Raw genomic sequence first — 18,458 nt, 5'->3', positions numbered from 1 at the left:
AATTCATGAAACAGGTGGGCATGCAGACAATACTGTAAAACTATTATCAGCAGCCGGAGCAAGGACCGTTGAATCAGCCTCCGCCCATTGCGCACCCATTACATGTCTATCTCTATCATCTGATTGCAGCTATCTTGTAACCGGATCACGGGATTCAACTGTCATACTCTGGAGAATACTTTCAAAATCCACTTCTCATATGCCCAAGCCTTCAAACCCGCAGTCTCCTCTTGCAGCCCAACTGTCAAGCCCTCGACTGCCATCAGAGAACAGTGGTCTGCATTGTCTCGAAGGCCCGATGCACGTCCTCAGAGGCCATCTCGGAGAAGTTAAGTCCTGCTGTGTGAGCTCTGAGTGTGGCCTGGTGGCTTCATATTCTGAATCTTCTGGGGTCCTCCTCCATTGCCTAAGAAGAGGGAGACTGATGAAGAAGCTGGACATCTTCCACGTGCACAGTCTCTCTCTCTCCTCAAAGGGCATCTTGCTGGTTTGGAATAGCATTGACCAGACAGTCAGCACCTTCACAGTCAATGGCCTCCCCGTGGCAACTGCTCTGCTGGCACCTTTAAAAGGCAATATCAGCTGCATCTCTATCTCCGCGGATGGAGAGAATGCTATTCTGGGGACCAGCTCTCTTCTTTCTAGAATACCTGCAAGCCAGGCTGCAAAAGTTGGGGAAGTCCAGCCCATTCCTGTTCCTTCTGTCGTCTTCATCAATCTGCATACTCTCAAGGTATGCTTCATACATAAATTGATAGAAGATTTTCTAATTTTATTTTTAAAATAAAAGAATTTACCAATGTTTGCAAGTTGACGTAGGAAATTACCATCAAAATTAGTTCAAGTCAAAATGATACGAACACTATTCCATCCTAGGGTATTTCTGTCATTTTTAGTTGTTGATATGATTATTACGTTTCTTTATTTTTCTCTCTCTTGTTAGCCCATTAAGGGCCCTATCTCTAGTCAGCCCATTAGGGCTCCCTATAAAACCCTGTAATCTCTTTCATTTCATTATGTAGAAGTATTGTTTTCTTGTTCACATTAGTGTTCTCATAAAGAGAGGGATAGAGTAATTTATAGGTAATGGGCAAACTCCCATAGTGATAAAAGACACAAAAATCCTTTTTTTGAGCCAAAATGACGGGAATGACCATGGAGGGGATAGGATTTGTATCACAAAACTTATTGATTCATCAATTATTGTGAGCAGTACTAAAAAGGTAGGATGACAATGATTGACGAGACGTGTATTATCGTTCAACCTCATGGACGGGACAGTTTTTTCGTCCCAGGACGAAAAAATGGTCCCATCCATGAGGTTGGACGTAAACCGGGACGGAAATTCATCCCGAGACCAACGGACAGGATGGTTTTTGTCCACTCAGATGAAAAAACTGTCCCGTCCGCGTCCCTGCACTGATACCGGATGTCGGACAGGACAATATTCGTCCTGTCCCGTCCATCGTCCACGTCCCGGACGATCGGGAACTATAGATACTGATGATATTTGTGATAAAGATCTTGTTTGGCTCTCTTTAGCCCTATCTCTGCTGACTCTCCAGGATTTCAACTGCTGTGTCATTGATTCCTTATTGTTTTATTGAAATAATAACTTGAATCATTCAATTATTTAAATATTTAATTAAATAATTATTTAATAATTTCACAATTGAATAATGAAGTGTGAAACATCTAATTATTCAATTTTAATTGGATGAGCTTTCTGCCTCTGTTTGATCTTACTCCTGCTGCAGGTATTTCACACTGTGGAGCTCGAGCGGGGTCAGGACGTCACTGCTTTAGCCCTGGATGCAGATAACACGAATCTCCTGGTTTCAACTGCTAACAAACATCTTCTGGTCTTCACTGATCCAACCGTAAGTCTCCAGAGCACCATTCATAATCAATTAAATATTTAAATAATTGAATGATTCAAGTTATTATTTCAATAAAACAGTAACTTGAATCATTCAAAGACTCGTTTATGGGCTTGACAACGCCGATGACAGAAAATATTAGCCTAAACCATAGGCGTGAATCCCTCAATAGTAATCCTTAGCCCTAAACCATAAATCCCTAAACTGCAGACCCTAAATCTTAAGCCCTAAAACCTTAAACCCCCGAACCCTATACAAAGAAGTTCTTCTAATTTTTTTCAGTCAAAGCTTAATCCCTATGGATTAATCTTATTTCCTCTGTCTGAGCAGTTGAGCCTGAAGGTAGCTGATCAGATGCTGAGGCTTGGTTGGGAGGGAGATGGTCTGTCCCCGCTTATGAAGTGAATAAGCATGAAACCAGAGAGAGAGAGGAGAGAGAGATGGTGTACTTGTGCAGCTATTCTCATTTCATGTATTTCTTTTTCTTTTTTGTTGTATAAAATTAAATATTGGCCAATGTGAGTCACACACTGGTTGAAGTTATTTCATGTGATGTTCATTGAAAGTATACGCTTTGTTTCTAGGAGAAGGCATGAAAGTTAACCGTCGATTTTGGTGCAGACAATTGATTTTTTTTTTAACGATAGTAGACAATTGATGATGTAGAATATATTTACTTAGCTGGTTTTCTCTTTGTGGTTCCCACATGAATTATGGTCTATTAGTTATTCAATATTATTTTTTTAATGTAGGACGTGGTTCTTATTTTAGTCTATTGAGCTATCTTTGTTAACATCAAATAATCTCACTAATCAAATGAAGGATTTCAATTTTCCATCTTAGTAACAATTAGCTTATCATGTCTCATTATTTTCAAAGTTCAAATGAAAAAATATGTAAAAAGTGATAATTTTGCCAATTCATTTGGTATGACATCCATGAAACCTTAATAGCTGTAAAGGAAAATAAATATTGATTTATCCTTGGTGGGGAAGTTCATTAATCATTTCAAATTCTAGCTTTATCTGGTCATTTACATCGGTTGCTGATGAGATACACCAAAACTTCTTTCCCCATTAAGTATTTCTCCCAACTCAGGACCAACTTAATCAAGACAATTAAATAATTGAAACTGGGAAATTATATGAAAAATAGTACTTTTTCTTCCAAGCTATGACCAAATAAAAACAAAAGCATTCCTGATATACACTTTGGAGAATTCACGAGGTCATTGCATTATCAAAAAAAATTCAATTTTCTTGATCCCCCAGACTATACAAACTTGAATTATCTTAATAATTTTGTAGGATGCATAAATATTTAAAAAATGACATTCCCAATATCAGAGAAATGTGAATCTCAAAAAAGAGTTTTTTGTATCCTCATATAATCAACAAAAGTTTGCCCCTAGTGGGCAAGTGATCCTTTATCATTTTTTCTATTATTTTGATTTCAATGATCCGTGACTTCTTATAAACTACGTGGATGGGGATGGCTCAGTGGTTATTTCACATTTCCTAAATTATTTCATAAATTATGTCAAAAGAAGATGACTAACACATGACTCTTGACCCTCTCCTTCATTATTTATTAAATTTTGGTTTGTAGTCTTATCTCGTCGCATCTTGAAATAAATTATATGAATAAAACAAGTAGAAACATTCCTTAATATTGGAGGAAATATACATGTTGTAGTTATGCAATGCCACTGAGTACATCATAGAGTGGTGAATAAGTATGCATGGCCACAAATGATTAATTTTAATGAGTAGGTGGTTAATTTCACAGTGTATATTATTTAAGAGAAATTATATCATGTTAACTATGAGGTTCCAGGAGTTGTTCACGAAACTACTACAAAAGTCCAAATATAAATACATATATAAATTTAAGTTAATGTTCACTTGTTCAGTATTTTCTTCCTGTGGATTCGATCCCTACCCGACATATGCTCCTAAGGGAAATAAATATTTTGTGCATAAATCAGAAGCCTTAAACAATATTTCTAACCCTAATTTCTAGTTCATCAGAACCTGCAACTCGTTCTTGTGGAATAGCAATCAACATTTTATCTGTTAATATTAGATGCAAGCGAGATGAAAATTAAAGTCCAAAAAAGCCACATTTTACCTCAAAATAGGATAGCTCCACTATGTTGCGTTGAATAGATCAGCACATTAAGATGGAGGTATGATGTTGAATGAATCCCCCATTATGGCAAGCCCTACTTATGTTCCAGCAGGGTTTTAAGAGGCAGCCGTTTAGAATTTTCCATTTTATGGAAAATGAAGAGAATCCAAGATATAGGTCATGAAAAGGATGTTCTTTCTCATCCAAGTGCTAGACCCTTGACTATTCTATCTTCCAAACCCTGTTCTCATGATCCAATAAATAGGCCCCCCTTCTCCATTGATCATCTACCACATCGTTGTTCTCTCTCCTCTTTAAATGGATAAAGCACATCTCGTTTATTACCTGTTGATATGTTCGTCCACTTTTAAAGCGCTATACTAACCCCATTACAGAGACAATATTGCAACAAATATTTTGTATCAGAACAAAACACCGAGATTTTCTCACCCATTTCCCATTATTATAACCATAAAATACGAAGAGTTGTGCCCACCATTTCCGAACGCCGGATAAGTAATTATTTAGGCAACTTTTATCACTGTCTATGAAAGGAAACGATTTCTTACCATTTGCAGACTTTGAATGAGGAGAAAATCAAGTCTTCTGACGGAAGTTATTGCCATAAAAGACCTTATCATTATTTTTTATCATGCACTGAGGAATTTATCATCGTTTACTGGCTACTAGTTCATGGTACCCGTCATCCTTTACCTTCATTTTTTCAAAATTTGTCATCTAAGAGACACATCTGCTTTGGGTACATATCGATGTCAGGTTACAGAGATGTCTTTGAAATATACAAAGATGAACTGGAATCAAGAACGTAGAGCTTCCGGGGGGACCTTTTGCTAACTGGAAAATCGAAATATCATTCCGGTGGCAATAGCTGTCTAATTATCTTAATGATAGTCAAATCCTCGTAGCTCCTCACAACTGGTCATTAAGTTACGTTTAAATAGCACCGAGATTCATATTTCTATTTCTTTGAACGATGTGCCGAGCCCAATATGCACAACACAATGAAGAATATGAGAGAAAGTCATCTTCCGAGGACTGCGCTCGCCAACCTCCTCTTGAGCTCCTTCCTGCAGCAAAAAGAGAAAGAAGACAAGTAGAGAGAAATATCAAGTTTAAGTCTTCCAAACTGGAAACGAGTACAAGTTACTGTCGATTATAAGCTAACCATCTAACCACAATAAAAATAAATCAAAACTGTAGAGGATAAGTCTATCCTTATCATAATGATGGGATTATCTAAGATCAGACTAAAGAAGATTGCGAACTTATCCGAGAGACGCAAGCAGAGACATACCGAGTTGAACCAAAAGAAAACTTCGGCGATGGATTCAGGTACGTATAAAGTTTTGTTTATTAATTTTGTCCGTGAAAATTTAAGCGCAAGCGACTTACGAGATGAGATGTCTATCCACGGAGGAGGAGGAGAGGAAGCCTCGGTTTTCCTGGGCTCGGCGGAGGAGATAAGGGATGACCTTGTGGACGGGGCCAAAGGGGAGGTATTTGCTGACTTGAAAGCCGGCGTTGCGAAGGCCGAGGGAGAGCCCCTCGGCCATTCCCTTGAGCTGCGCGAACTGCACTCTGGCGTTTCCCCTCCCGATCCCCAGTTCATCCGCCTTTGCTGCCGCCACCTTGCCTGATGATGATGATTTTCAGGATTAATGAAGAAGTTGATGATGGTGGTGAGGATTTGTGCAGAAGAAGATGGTGATGATGGTGAGGATTAGTGCAGAAGAAGATGGTGATGATGGTAAGGATTAGTGCAGAAGAAGATGGTGATTGTGGCGAGGATTAGTGCAGAAGGACATGGTGATGGTGGTAAGGATTGGTGCAGAATAAGATGGTGATGATGCTGTGGATAGGTGAAGAAGAAGATGGTGATGGTGGTAAGGATTGGTGCAGAAGAATATGGTGATGATGATGATGATGATAGTGAGGATTAGTGCAGAAGAAGATGATGATGGTGGTGAGGATCAGTGCAGAAGATGGTGATAATGGTGAGGATCAGTGCAGAAGAAGATGGTGATGAAGATGATGATAGTGAGGATTAGTGCAGAAGAAGATGGTGATGGCCAGGATTAATGGAGAAGAAGATGGTGATGATGATGATAATGGTGAGGATTGGTGCAGAAGAAGATGGTGATGGCGATAATTATAGTCAGGATTGGTGGAGAAGATGGTGATGAAGATGATGATGATGATCTGGATTAGGTAAGAAGATTATGGTGATAATGATGACGATGATGATGATCTGGGTTAAGGATGAAGGTAACGGCGATGCGCAGTATTACGGAAAAAGAATAAGATTATAATGATGCCCGTGGTCAGGATCGACATTATATCATTATGACCAGAATACCTGTGACGATTGTGAAAACAGCAAACGACTAGAAAATGATGATGACGCTGAAGACAAAGACGATCCTGCACCTCGAAAAGAACTAGAAGAAGCAGACTAAGACGCAGCATGGGAGCAATATGATGATGATGATGATGGTCTGAATTAAGGAGGAAGACAAAGACGACGTTGATGATCTGATTGGTCGGTATTAAGTATGACGATGATGATGATGAGTTCCATAAACGGAGGATTACAACGATGTCAACGAATTAAGGATGAAGGTAACGGCGATGGGCAGTATTACGGAAAAAGAATAAGATTATAATGATGCCCATGGTCAGGATCGAGATGATATGATAATTATGACCAGAATAACTGTGACGATGGTGAAAACAGCAAACGACTAGAAAATGATGATGACGCTGAAGACAAAGACGATCCTGCACCTCGAAAAGAACTAGAAGAAGCAGACTAAGACGCAGCATGGGAGCAATATGATGATGATGATGATGGTCTGAATTAAGGAGGAAGACAAAGACGACGTTGATGATCTGATTGGTCGGTATTAAGTATGACGATGATGATGATGAGTTCCATAAACGGAGGATTACAACGATGTCAACGAATTAAGGATGAAGGTAACGGCGATGGGCAGTATTACGGAAAAAGAATAAGATTATAATGATGCCCATGGTCAGGATCGAGATGATATGATAATTATGACCAGAATAACTGTGACGATGGTGAAAACAGCTAACGACTAGAAAACGATGAAAAGAAGCAGACCAAAACGCGGCTCGGGAGCTATATGATGACGACGATGATGATGATGATGGGTTGCATAGACGGAGGACTGCATCATGGATGAGAAGTTAGCTTACCAGACTCCACGTTGTGGGTGGCGAGAACGACGGCGGCGCCGCCGCGCGCCGCCTTCTGAAGTGCGAACATCGCACATCGATCATAACAGCGGTGCGTCTCTTCGATGCTCTCATGGACCGGCGACGGCGCGCCGCGCGCCGCCGCCGCCGCCGCCTCTCTCGCCATGTAAGCGCCTCTCACCAGCTTAATTCCCACCGACACTCCTTCCTTCTCCGCCGCCTCCGCCGCCAAACGCAGCCGCTCTTCCGAGTCCTTGAGATACGCCTGCACCGTCGTGTACACGAGCGGCGCGCCGCCGCGGTTGTACGTGGCGGCCGCGGAGAAGGCCACGTAGTCGATCGCGGGTTGCACCGCCGTGTACTCCGCATCCACGAGCAAGGGCAGGTCGCGCTCGGCGCACTTCTCGCAGAGGTCGCTGAGCCGGTCGTGAGCCCGGTTCAGACCCTGTTCCTCGGCCTGGGTCAGCGGCGGCACCGCCGTGTGGTGGACCGGGCTGGCGGCGGAGAGCACCGGGAAGTGGTGGCGCCGCCAGGGATAAGTCGCGGAGGAGTTCTTCGTCTCCCATCTTAGCAGGTCACTGACCCGCTCTAGCAGCGAAACCGGACAGATAGCCGTGATCTTCACGCACGCGAAGCTCACCTGTAGTAAAAAAAAGGAAAATTATCGTCGCCCGGAAACGAAAATCAACTGGGTTTTGTCCTCTTCTCGATAGTCTCCATCAGTCCTATCGTTTTACCATGATTATCGGAATGTTCATCATGGTGATCTTCATGCGCAATCATCATCCTTAAAAATTATCGTAACGTGATCTCTAAAGATGGTATCGAGAAGATTCCGAAGATCATATCCCCATCATAGTCGAGATAGTCGCCAAGAACGACGACGATCAATCCTATCGTTTACCAAAAATCAACTGGGTTTTGTCCTCTTCTCGATAGTCTCCATCAGTCCTATCGTTTTACCATGATTATCGGAATGTTCATCATGGTGATCTTCATGCGCAATCATCATCCTTAAAAATTATCGTAACGTGATCTCTAAAGATGGTATCGAGAAGATTCCGAAGATCATATCCCCATCATAGTCGAGATAGTCGCCAAGAACGACGACGATCAATCCTATCGTTTACCAAAAATCAACTGGGTTTTGTCCTCTTCTCGATAGTCTCCATCAGTCCTATCGTTTTACCATGATTATCGGAATGTTCATCATGGTGATCTTCATGCGCAATCATCATCCTTAAAAATTATCGTAACGTGATCTCTAAAGATGGTATCGAGAAGATTCCGAAGATCATATCCCCATCATAGTCGAGATAGTCGCCAAGAACGACGACGATCAATCCTATCGTTTACCAAAAATCAACTGGGTTTTGTCCTCTTCTCGATAGTCTCCATCAGTCCTATCGTTTTACCATGATTATCGGAATGTTCATCATGGTGATCTTCATGCGCAATCATCATCCTTAAAAATTATCGTAACGTGATCTCTAAAGATGGTATCGAGAAGATTCCGAAGATCATATCCCCATCATAGTCGAGATAGTCGCCAAGAACGACGACGATCAATCCTATCGTTTACCAAAAATCAACTGGGTTTTGTCCTCTTCTCGATAGTCTCCATCAGTCCTATCGTTTTACCATGATCATCCGAATGTGCAGCATGGTCATCTTCGTGGGCAATCATCATCCTTAGAAATTATCATAACGTGATCTCTAAAGACGGTATCGAGAAGATTCCGAAGATCATATCCCCAACATAGTCGAGATAGTCGCCAAGAACGACGACGATCAATCCTATCGTTTACCAAAAATCAACTGGGTTTTGTCCTCTTCTCGATAGTCTCCATCAGTCCTATCGTTTTACCATGATCATCCGAATGTGCAGCATGGTCATCTTCGTGGGCAATCATCATCCTTAGAAATTATCATAACGTGATCTCTAAAGACGGTATCGAGAAGATTCCGAAGATCATATCCCCATCATAGTCGAGATAGTCGCCAAGAACGACGACGATCAATCCTATCGTTTACCAAAAATCAACTGGGTTTTGTCCTCTTCTCGATAGTCTCCATCAGTCCTATCGTTTTACCATGATCATCCGAATGTGCAGCATGGTCATCTTCAGGGGCAATCATCATCCTTAGAAATTATCATAACGTGATCTTTGATGATGGTTTCAAGAAGATTCCGAAGATTATCCCCATCCTAATCAAAATAGTCACCAAGAAAGACAACGATAATGATGGGATTACCGAGGAAGGGGGGAGCAGCGAGGTCATGGCGATGGTGTTGAGAAACTCGGCGAGATTAGCGTCGCATGAAACGTCATCCTCGGCGTCTTCAAGCCCGTAATCAAGAATCCCGCGGAGCCCATCTGCCCAAAGCTTCTGCAAAGTCTTCGTCGCCTCGGCTAAGTCCTCGCCGGCGCAAAACTGACGATAGGCCGTCGCCTTGATCGCCGCCATTACCAGAGCTCTCGCCATTGGGCTTTGCTGAGAAATTCTCGAATGAATAGCGGCCATGGAGAGGTCCACAGCCGGCTCCACGGCCAAGCATTGAAGGGCGGTGAGAGTTTTTAACAGGGTCCAGCTGTGGGCGGAGGCGAAGAGTTTTTCGGTGTTTTCCAAGTCCAGGGAAGAAGACGCAGAAGGAGATGAGAAGGAGGAGGGAGAAGAAGAGGATAGCGTGGAGGAAGCTCTGAGGAAGACGGGGGGGATTTTTGAAGGGAGGAGCTTTCTCGCGACGGCCATGGCGATGGTGTTTGTTTTCTGGTTGGGGATGATGAGATTATTATGCGGGGGGGCTTGGTTTTCTTGAATATGGTACGTGGCGATCGAATCCCCGGAGGAGTTTACGAGTTTTGGTCTTTGACGTCTTTGGATTGCTGAGCTGAGGCCCTCGTGTCGTTCTCTCTTGCGGATATGGTCTCTACCTACCTATTTAACTATCTCTCTATCTATCAATATATATCTCTATTTATCCATCTCTCTGTCTACTATTTCTCTATCTATCCATCTACCTGTCTGCTGTTTCTCTATCTATCCATCTCTCTGTCTACTGTTTCTCTATCTATCGATCTCTCTGTCTACTATTTCTCTATCTATCTGTCTATCGATCCATCTCTCTGTCTACTATTTCTCTATCTATCGCTCTATATATCCATCTCTCTGTTAACTATTTTTCTATTTTTATCTCTCTATATCCATCTCTCTGTCAACTAATTCTCTATCTATCTCTCTATATATCCATCTCTCTGTCAACTATTTCTCTGTCCATCTCTATATATTTACCTCTCTCTCTCTCTGTATCTATCTATCCATCTCTCTATCTACTATTTCTATATCTCTCAATCTCTATATATTTATGTCTCTCTATCTACCCATCTATCCATCTCTCTATCACTACTTCTCTATATATCTCTGTATTTCTATCTATTTATCTCTCTCTATCTATCCATCTCTCTATCTACTATTTCTCTATCTATTCAACTATCTGCCATCTCTATTTATTTATCTCTATCTGTCTCCATCTCACTCTATTTTCCTATATCTCTGTCTCTCCATCTCTCTCTATCTCTCCATCTCTCTCTATCTCTCTCCCCCACTCTCTCTCTATCTCTCCATACATATCTATTTATCTCTCTCTGTGCATATCTATCTATCTCTCTATGCATATCTATCGATCTCTCTCTATGCATCTTTATCTATCTCTCTCCATCTATCTGTATCTATCTATCTCGCTCTCCACGTGGCGTTAGAATATTCTTCGTCTAATGCCTCCAAGGAAATAGGGAAGCGTGGCCAAAGTGTCTCTGATTTCCAAGAAAACGACGTTTTATTGACAACGGGAATCTTAAAAAATAAATATATCAGTAAGACATGACCTTTTTCCTCTGTCGAATAGAAGTAGAAGCAAAGAATAATGAAGACCCATTTTCTGGAAAACAAAATTAAATTGAGAAATGTAAATATATTTATACAGTTTTAATTAGAAACCGATAAACGTGTTTCTGCCATTTACAAAATTCGAAGTAAAGCAAGACCAAATCTTTCCATTTTTTCTGGAAATGAAATTTTAATTGCAAACTTTAAATAAACAATCCATACATATGAAAGCTTCTTGCTCGAGAGCTATTCATAAGTAATAAAAAGTTTGTAATGCATTCGTAAACATTAGAAGCAAATCACGACTATATCCCCTTCTTTCCAAGAAATGATAATTATTTTGGAATTTTGAATATTTATTTTAAGAAATTTAGTTGAAGACATACTAGAACTTTATAAATTCAGAACCAGTATAAATAGCATTTTTTTTCCCCATGGAGAGAGTACTTCTTTTGAATTCAAACCAGAGTGTTGAAGGTGGCGACCATGGCGGGGAGGGTTTTGTCTCATGTCTCCTCATTCTCTGCTCGTCGGAGTCGTCATCCGCGCTTGAATCGCATCCCAGACGAACAAATCCGACAGCTTTCAACGAAATCTATCAAGATTTCAGAGCACAAGTCGCCGAGTAGCTCGGTGCTCGATTTTCTTCTTAGATGCATCGAATCTGGGGACTTCTCTTCCGGGCAGAGATTCGTAGACCAATTGATGGGAAATCCGAAGATCGGGCACTCAACGGAGTCACTCTGCTCTATGATCCGCGTATGCTTTCACAATGGGAGGTTTTCAGAAGCTCAGGCTTTGATATTACGAATGATTCGGCGCAAGGGCGCATCAAGATCAGAGATCGTCGATTCATTGGCCAACAGCTTCCATCATTGCGATTCTTCGCCGTTCGATCTCTTGATTCGTACTTACGTTCAGGCAAGAAAGCTTCGAGAAGCTAGCGAGGCATTTAGGGCTGTTATGCAGAGAGGGTTGCCCGTCTCGATCAATGTCTGCAATGGGCTTCTCTCCGGGCTGGTTAGAGCAGGCTGGGTGGATTTGGCGTGTGAATTATACTCGGAAATTGTTGAAGAAGCAGTTGAATTGAATGCATATACTCTCAATATCATGGTTAACGCTTTGTGCAAGGGCAGGAAGCTCGATCAAGTTGAAGAATTCATCGTTTCCATGGAGAAAAGAGGAATATTTTCTGACATGGTAACCTACAATACGCTGATCGACGCGCATTGCCGCGAGAATCATCTCGATGTCGGGTTCGAGATTCTCAATGCGATGGTGTTGAAGGGATTAAAGCCCAATATTCTCACTTACAATTCGATCATGAATTGTCTGTGCAAGAACCAGATATTTGTTCGAGCCAAGGAGTTGCTTAATGACATGGAAAAGGCAGGAATCCCGCCTAACACTTCATCTTATAATATCCTGATCGGTGGCTTCTCTAAGATTGGGGATGAGGGAGAGGCAGCTGAGACTTATAATCTGATGATTAGCCAAGGTGTGACTCCTGATTTACTTAGTTTTAGTCATCTCATTAACGTTTTTTTAAAGAAGGGTGATCTCACCCGGGCGGTGAGCTATTTCAGAGAGATGAAATCGTTTTCTATTGTTCCTGATGCGTTTATTTATACCATGCTGATTGGAGGATTCTTTAAGGTTAATCTGATCACTGAGGCGCTTAGGCTCAAGGAAGAGATGGTGGGCTTAGGCTGCGCTCCAGATACAGTCACTTACAACACTATTTTGAACGGATTGTGCAAGGAGAGGAGATTAGCAGAGGCTGAAAATCTTCTCAATGAAATGATTCAAAGAGAAATAACTCCTGATTACTACACATTTACTACTTTAATTCACGGGTATTTCAAAGATGGTCTGGTGGATGAAGCACTAAGAGTATCTAGAATGATGAGGGAGAGGAATCTGAAGCTGGATGTTGTTTCTTACAATGCATTGATCGGTGGGTTGTGTAAACAGGGGGAGACTGATAAAGTCATTCAATTATGGAACGCCATGATCGAGCAGAAGGTATATCCTAATCTCATCACTTACAGTATTCTGATCGACGATCACTGCAGCAAAGGGAACATGGGGGAAGCTTTCACTTTGTGGGATGAGATGATCGCCAAGAACATCTCACCTAGTGTTGTCACCTGTAACTCCATAATCAAAGGATTTTGCCGTTCAGGAAGGGCATCCAAAGCAGCTGATTTCTTGAAAAAGATTATTGGAGATGGGATTTCTCCGGACACAGTCACTTATAACACCCTTATTCATGGGCTAGCCAAAGAAGAAAAATTAGATGAAGCGTTTATTCTGATTAAGAAGATGGAAAAGCAAGGAGTCTCGGCTGATGTTGTCACGTATAATATGCTTATCCATGCTCTTTTTGGAGAAAATAGAGTGAAGGAAGCTGTCTGGGTATTTAAAAAAATGAACGCAAAGGGAATAAAACCAGACAGATCAACATACATGACTCTCATGGATGGATACGTTGCTGGGGATAATCTGAGAGAGGCCATGAGGGTGCACGACGAAATGGTAGCATGTGGGTTTCCACCTGATGATAGATTTTAATGTCGTGTGGTTTTCCAAGCTTGGAAAGCATTTGGCCAAAGTTGTAAGTAAATTATTTATCATTAAGTGCGATCATTATAGTGCTCGTCCCAAATTTCTTCATTTACAGGACAAAATTAGACCATAATTCAATTTTTTTTCATTGACCTGTCATCAGCTCAAATAGTTCTATTTTATGGGAGAGAAATTAATTGTGCAGTTGACTGGCAGATCGATTGATTAATGGGCCTTAATTGACGAATGATTGAACTACCCATTCACCCTGGATCGATCATCATCTTAATAGATCGTAGTTATGATATGAACAATGATCGATGAGCCCAACAGGAAGAGGGAGAGGACTGGGGTTCAGAGATCAAGATCAGATTGACAGAGTCTATCAATAAAACAGTTTGATCAGTGATCAATCAATGCGATAGATCGGTTGGGACTGGACTGAAGCATACATAACAAAGCCTCATTTGCGCATAAGTCTCTCAGTAAACAGCCCCTTCATTAAATAAAGTGCGCCATCTTATGTGCAAGACGATTCTCGGGTTAGAAGGGCTAACAGAGTCTGCGGGGTTGTCGTTGACGAAGTTGACGAAGCAAGCAGAGTTTTTCATGACGAGTCAACCTCGCGTCAGGTCAATGTCGGTGGGGCCGGCAGTGCTGTTCCTCATGTCGATGGGCCTGGGGCCGGCCCACCCAGCGAGAAGTGGGCTCAGCCCAAGACTGGGCCCAAGAGCCGGTGGGCCCGGTTGCCTCTCCCCGCCCCCGTGCTCAGCATCGCCTTGGCTGTCTGATTCCTGCGGCTTCGGCTTGCCGATCTTAGCCTTTGTGCTTCCATAAATAAAACTCCCCACTATCACCTGCCAAACCACCATCAAAATTTTGCCAATTTTGAGTTTTGCCATTGGCTATGAAAAGAAAATCTTTTTTTTATGGAATTAATTTCAGTTTATGTTGAGAAAGGAAAGGGAGGTGAGAGATACTTGAGCAGGGGTAGCAGCGATGAGTGCCCCGGCAACACCGCCACCAACGACACGGCCGTCTGGGCTGGAAAGAGACACACTGAGAGCGCCGCTGCGGCCTAGGGACCCGCCCTCGTTGATCAACAGAAACGAGCCAGACAGGCTCAAAATCTCAAAGCGCCCCTTCAAAACAAAGCATTGAGGGGAGAAAGAAAAGAGAAGAGAGTCAGCCTCACTTTTTTTTGTCCAGGAAAATGTTTTGCTTGTTTTCCAATCCAGTTTCTTCACAACTGACAAGGATACGTCTTTTTTTTCAAAATATATCAATTTAGGGATCCTTTGTTTTGGTTGGATTAAAAGTGTAACTTTGAGACAAAGACCTTCATATCAAGAATATCATTGGACATGCACTTGGATGGTTTAGAAGATTCTAGAAAAGCTTTGATCAATGATTTCGGTCTTATGGGTATCAAAATTGGATCTTGGGTTGTCTCAAGGCGTTTGAAAATTCAAAATAAATATTTTATAAAAAGAAAGAGAATATGGTGAAGAGATCAAACCTCGTAAGTGACGGAGCCACCGGAAGACGCGGGCTGACGGAGGGTGACTCTGGATACCACCCCGCAAGCAGAAAGAATGCAAACAGCTCTGGGCCCTTGTTGGGAAAATGACATGATCTTTGATGCAATGTCCTAGAAAACAGGGAAACCCCAAATTGAAGAAAAACAATCAGCTGATGTAGGAACAATAAAAGTATCATGAAAATGAACAAATAAGATTAATTAGTTAAGTCATTAAGTCGGGGCTCCAACAAATAAATAAGTTAATAAGTTGTCATACAAAATGAACCATATTTTTATCGCTCTAAAGCATTTTCAAAGTCAGTATTACAGGATTCGTCATCGGAATTGTCGAGAAAAACCACACTAACATTCAGCAGAAAATCCACGAAAATGTGGGATCTATGAGAATACAATCCTCAGCGACAATTAAAAATACATATAATATAATTGGCTTCTTTCAAAAAATATATATATAATTGGCCTTTTACACTGAGGAGCCGAAATACTTTTATAGGTAGGATGTGAAGACGCCTGAATTAAAATTTTCAAGACAAATATATTGATTTAATTCGTTTATAACTCGCCATACCAAATCAAAAGGCGATAAGCCCAAACGACATTAAAGTGCACAGAAAACAAAGTAAACCGAGTTGTCAGAACGGTTGGATAAAACCTTCGTAAATTTATTTAACGAATATAACAACTTAGAAAATAAATAACAACTTTCTTTAAAAAACCTTCGTTAAATAATAAATGAGAGTATTCTATCTGAGTAGTCAATAAAAGTATCAATTTAAATAAAAAATAAGAGTTTACTTCAAAAAAAACCCTCGTTAAATAATAAATAAGAGTATTCAATCAGAGTATTTGATAAGAATATCGTGTTAAATAATAAATAAGAGTTTTCTTGAAAAAAAACATTCGTTAAATAATAAATAAGAGTTTTCTTCAAAAAAAAACCTTCGTTAAATAATAAATAAGAGTATTCGATAAGAATCTCATGCTAAATAATAAATAAGAGTTTTCTTCAAAACAAACCTTCGTTAAGTAATAACTAAGAGTATTCAGTCTGAGTATTAGATAAGAATATCATGCTAAATAGTAAATAAGAGTTTTCTTCAAAAAAAACTTTCGTTAAATAATAAAGAAGAGTATTCAATCTGAGCAGTCAATAAAACTATCGATTTAAATAAAAAATAAGAGTTTTCTTCAAAAAGAACTTTCGTTATATAATAAATAAGAGTATGCAATCTGAGTAGTCAATAAAACTATCGATTTAAATAAAAAATAAGAGTTTTCTTCAAAAAGAACTTTCTTTATATAATAAATAAGAGTATGCAATCTGAGTAGTCAATAAAACTATCGATTTAAATAAAAAATAAGAGTTTTCTTCAAAAAAAATTCGTTAAATAATAAATAAGAATATTCAATCTGAGTAGTCAATAAAAAATTATCGACTTGAATAAAAAATAAGAGTTTTCTTCAAAAAAATTTCGTTAAATAATAAATAAGAATATTCAATCTGAGTAGTCAATAAAATTATCGATTTGAATAAAAAATAAGAGTTTTCTTCAAAAAAAACCTTCGTTAAATAATAAATAAGAGCATTCAATCTGAGTATTCAATAAAAGTATCGATTCAAATAGAAATAAGAGCTTTCTTCAAAAAAAACCTTCGTTAAATAATAAATAAGACTATTCAATAAAAGTATCAATTCAAATAATAAATAAGAGTTTTCTTCAAAAAAAAACCTTCGTTAAATAATAAACAGGAGTCCACAACACACCTCTCCAGCGGATATTGTTATTACATGCGGAGTGAAACCCGTTCCAGCCGAAGAAGATATCCACTCCCCTGTAGACCAGTTTCATCACGATTCTTATTTCATAATTAACAGAACCCAAAATCCGATTAACCAAATTTTAAAATTAACCCCCACCATAACTATTCCATAAACCGTCACAGTGCGGGCCCAAGAACCATCATAAAACAAAGTCAAAACACAGCATTCAATCTGAGAGAAGCATCCAATCTTCTACAAATTATTTCCACAAAGCAGCAAAAATGAGAAAACAAAGAATGCCATGAACTCACCGCAAGAAGCTAACTGCTGCTTCCTCCCCGTTCCAGGAGGGCGTCCTCTGCCCCGCTTCAGAGTAGAAGGAGCAGACCCAGATCCAGCCATAGACACTAGCCCAGAACTACCAGGCCCAGACCCACCACCAGCAGAAGACAAAGGAGAAAGACCCAGGGACATAGTTCCCTCAGGGCCATACTTTCGAGGCCTCCCTCTCTTTCTCTTCATCGGTTCTGCCGGATTCCCAATGTTAGAAGGCTCTATCTGGAAAGTTGGCCGAGTGGGCAAGCTTGTTGAAGGGCCAGGCAACGGTCTCATGACTTGTGGGGAGTGTATAGCTGTAGGCGATCCAGGCCCTGAGGCCATCACACCTCTCTGAGAGTAGTAAGAAGAGGGCCCAGACATGGACATTCCATTCCTTCCTTCCATGCACAGACCAGCGAGTTCAACTTCGTCAGAAAGCAGCGAGTTTCACTCTGTAAGATGATGATGCGAGACGGCGGACTTGGAACCTCCTGCGAGAACGATTTGAGGAAGAACAATGTGAAAAAAGAGATTATTACGGAAGAAAATACGACGAAATTGAACGAGAGTCTGTCTTTCGTCATCGGCGGAGGAATGGACGAACAGAGCTCGGAAATTGTCTGATTTTTGGGCGGAAATGCTAGGTCGATGAAAGAAAAGTCTCGCATTCTTAAATGTCCCCTGGAAATCACGCGGATTGGTGCAATCACACACTAGAAGTCGGTTCAAACAATAACACCTAAATCGCCACGCCGTGAAATTCCATTTTTCTCTGCGGATCTGACAAGGATGCCGTGGAATGGCGAAAAAGCAGCGATCTGAATTAAAAAAAAACAACAGAAAGAGAAAGAGAGGGAGATAAAAGAGTAGTTACCGCGGATACGAGCGGTCCTCGGGAGCGCCATCAATGAGAGGAAGGTCGCAAACTGGCCATGCGAAAACACCAAATTCCAAAGAAATTGCACCGATTTGCACAAAAAATCTCACGATCAGAACTACAAACTGGTTCAAATCTCCGCAATCACCGCGAAAGATGAGACTTCTGCGACTGCGAGCAGATCAGAATTCGCAACCGCCCCTGGCCTCACACCCAGATAGAGCGCAAAGGCGAGAGAACAAGAGAGAGAAA

General features: G+C 40.8%; 4 protein-coding genes across 6 annotated transcripts in view; 2 read left to right on the top strand and 2 right to left on the bottom strand.

Annotated features, from left to right (window-relative positions):
• Positions 1-2,448, top strand: part of LOC144700010 (WD-40 repeat family protein / beige-like protein) — a 62,707-nt gene extending 60,259 nt beyond the window's left edge. Inside the window, exons 29-31 of the mRNA XM_078571375.1 lie at positions 15-733; positions 1,758-1,880; positions 2,211-2,448. Coding sequence (XP_078427501.1) covers positions 15-733; positions 1,758-1,880; positions 2,211-2,285 — 917 coding nt within the window. The 3' untranslated portion in view covers positions 2,286-2,448. The remainder of the gene's footprint in view (positions 1-14; positions 734-1,757; positions 1,881-2,210) is intronic.
• Positions 2,449-4,707: 2,259 nt separating this feature from the next.
• On the bottom strand, positions 4,708-10,124 carry LOC144700009 (proline dehydrogenase 1, mitochondrial-like). Its single transcript, XM_078571374.1, has 4 exons — positions 9,507-10,124; positions 7,251-7,890; positions 5,424-5,664; positions 4,708-5,098 (listed from the first exon to the last, which is right to left on the bottom strand). The coding sequence occupies exons 1-4, from the start codon at positions 10,002-10,004 to the stop codon at positions 5,053-5,055; spliced, it is 1,425 nt and encodes a 474-aa protein (XP_078427500.1). The 5' UTR covers positions 10,005-10,124; the 3' UTR covers positions 4,708-5,052.
• Positions 10,125-11,590: 1,466 nt separating this feature from the next.
• On the top strand, positions 11,591-14,011 carry LOC144700006 (Pentatricopeptide repeat (PPR-like) superfamily protein). The gene is made up of 2 exons (XM_078571370.1): positions 11,591-13,755; positions 13,870-14,011. The coding sequence occupies exon 1, from the start codon at positions 11,625-11,627 to the stop codon at positions 13,710-13,712; it is 2,088 nt and encodes a 695-aa protein (XP_078427496.1). The 5' UTR covers positions 11,591-11,624; the 3' UTR covers positions 13,713-13,755; positions 13,870-14,011.
• A 175-nt stretch (positions 14,012-14,186) lies between these two features.
• LOC144700007 (AT hook motif DNA-binding family protein) lies at positions 14,187-18,458 on the bottom strand. 3 transcript variants are annotated; one of them, XM_078571372.1, is made up of 7 exons: positions 18,204-18,458; positions 17,934-18,109; positions 17,323-17,820; positions 17,015-17,082; positions 15,226-15,357; positions 14,687-14,848; positions 14,187-14,563 (listed from the first exon to the last, which is right to left on the bottom strand). In XM_078571372.1, the coding sequence occupies exons 3-7, from the start codon at positions 17,732-17,734 to the stop codon at positions 14,324-14,326; spliced, it is 1,014 nt and encodes a 337-aa protein (XP_078427498.1). In that variant the 5' UTR covers positions 17,735-17,820; positions 17,934-18,109; positions 18,204-18,458; the 3' UTR covers positions 14,187-14,323. The 3 variants fall into 3 exon arrangements, with proteins under 3 accessions (XP_078427498.1, XP_078427497.1, XP_078427499.1); XM_078571371.1 differs by lacking the exon at positions 17,934-18,109 and having other exon boundaries at positions 18,204-18,457; XM_078571373.1 differs by lacking the exons at positions 17,934-18,109; positions 18,204-18,458 and having other exon boundaries at positions 17,323-17,925.

Source organism: Wolffia australiana, chromosome 2 (genome assembly GCF_029677425.1).
Source record: "Wolffia australiana isolate 7733 chromosome 2, ASM2967742v1".
NCBI classification, from domain to species: Eukaryota; Viridiplantae; Streptophyta; class Magnoliopsida; order Alismatales; family Araceae; genus Wolffia; species Wolffia australiana.
The sequence above is the reverse complement of the archived record's forward strand: the minus strand, read 5'-3'. Positions and strand labels throughout refer to the sequence as shown.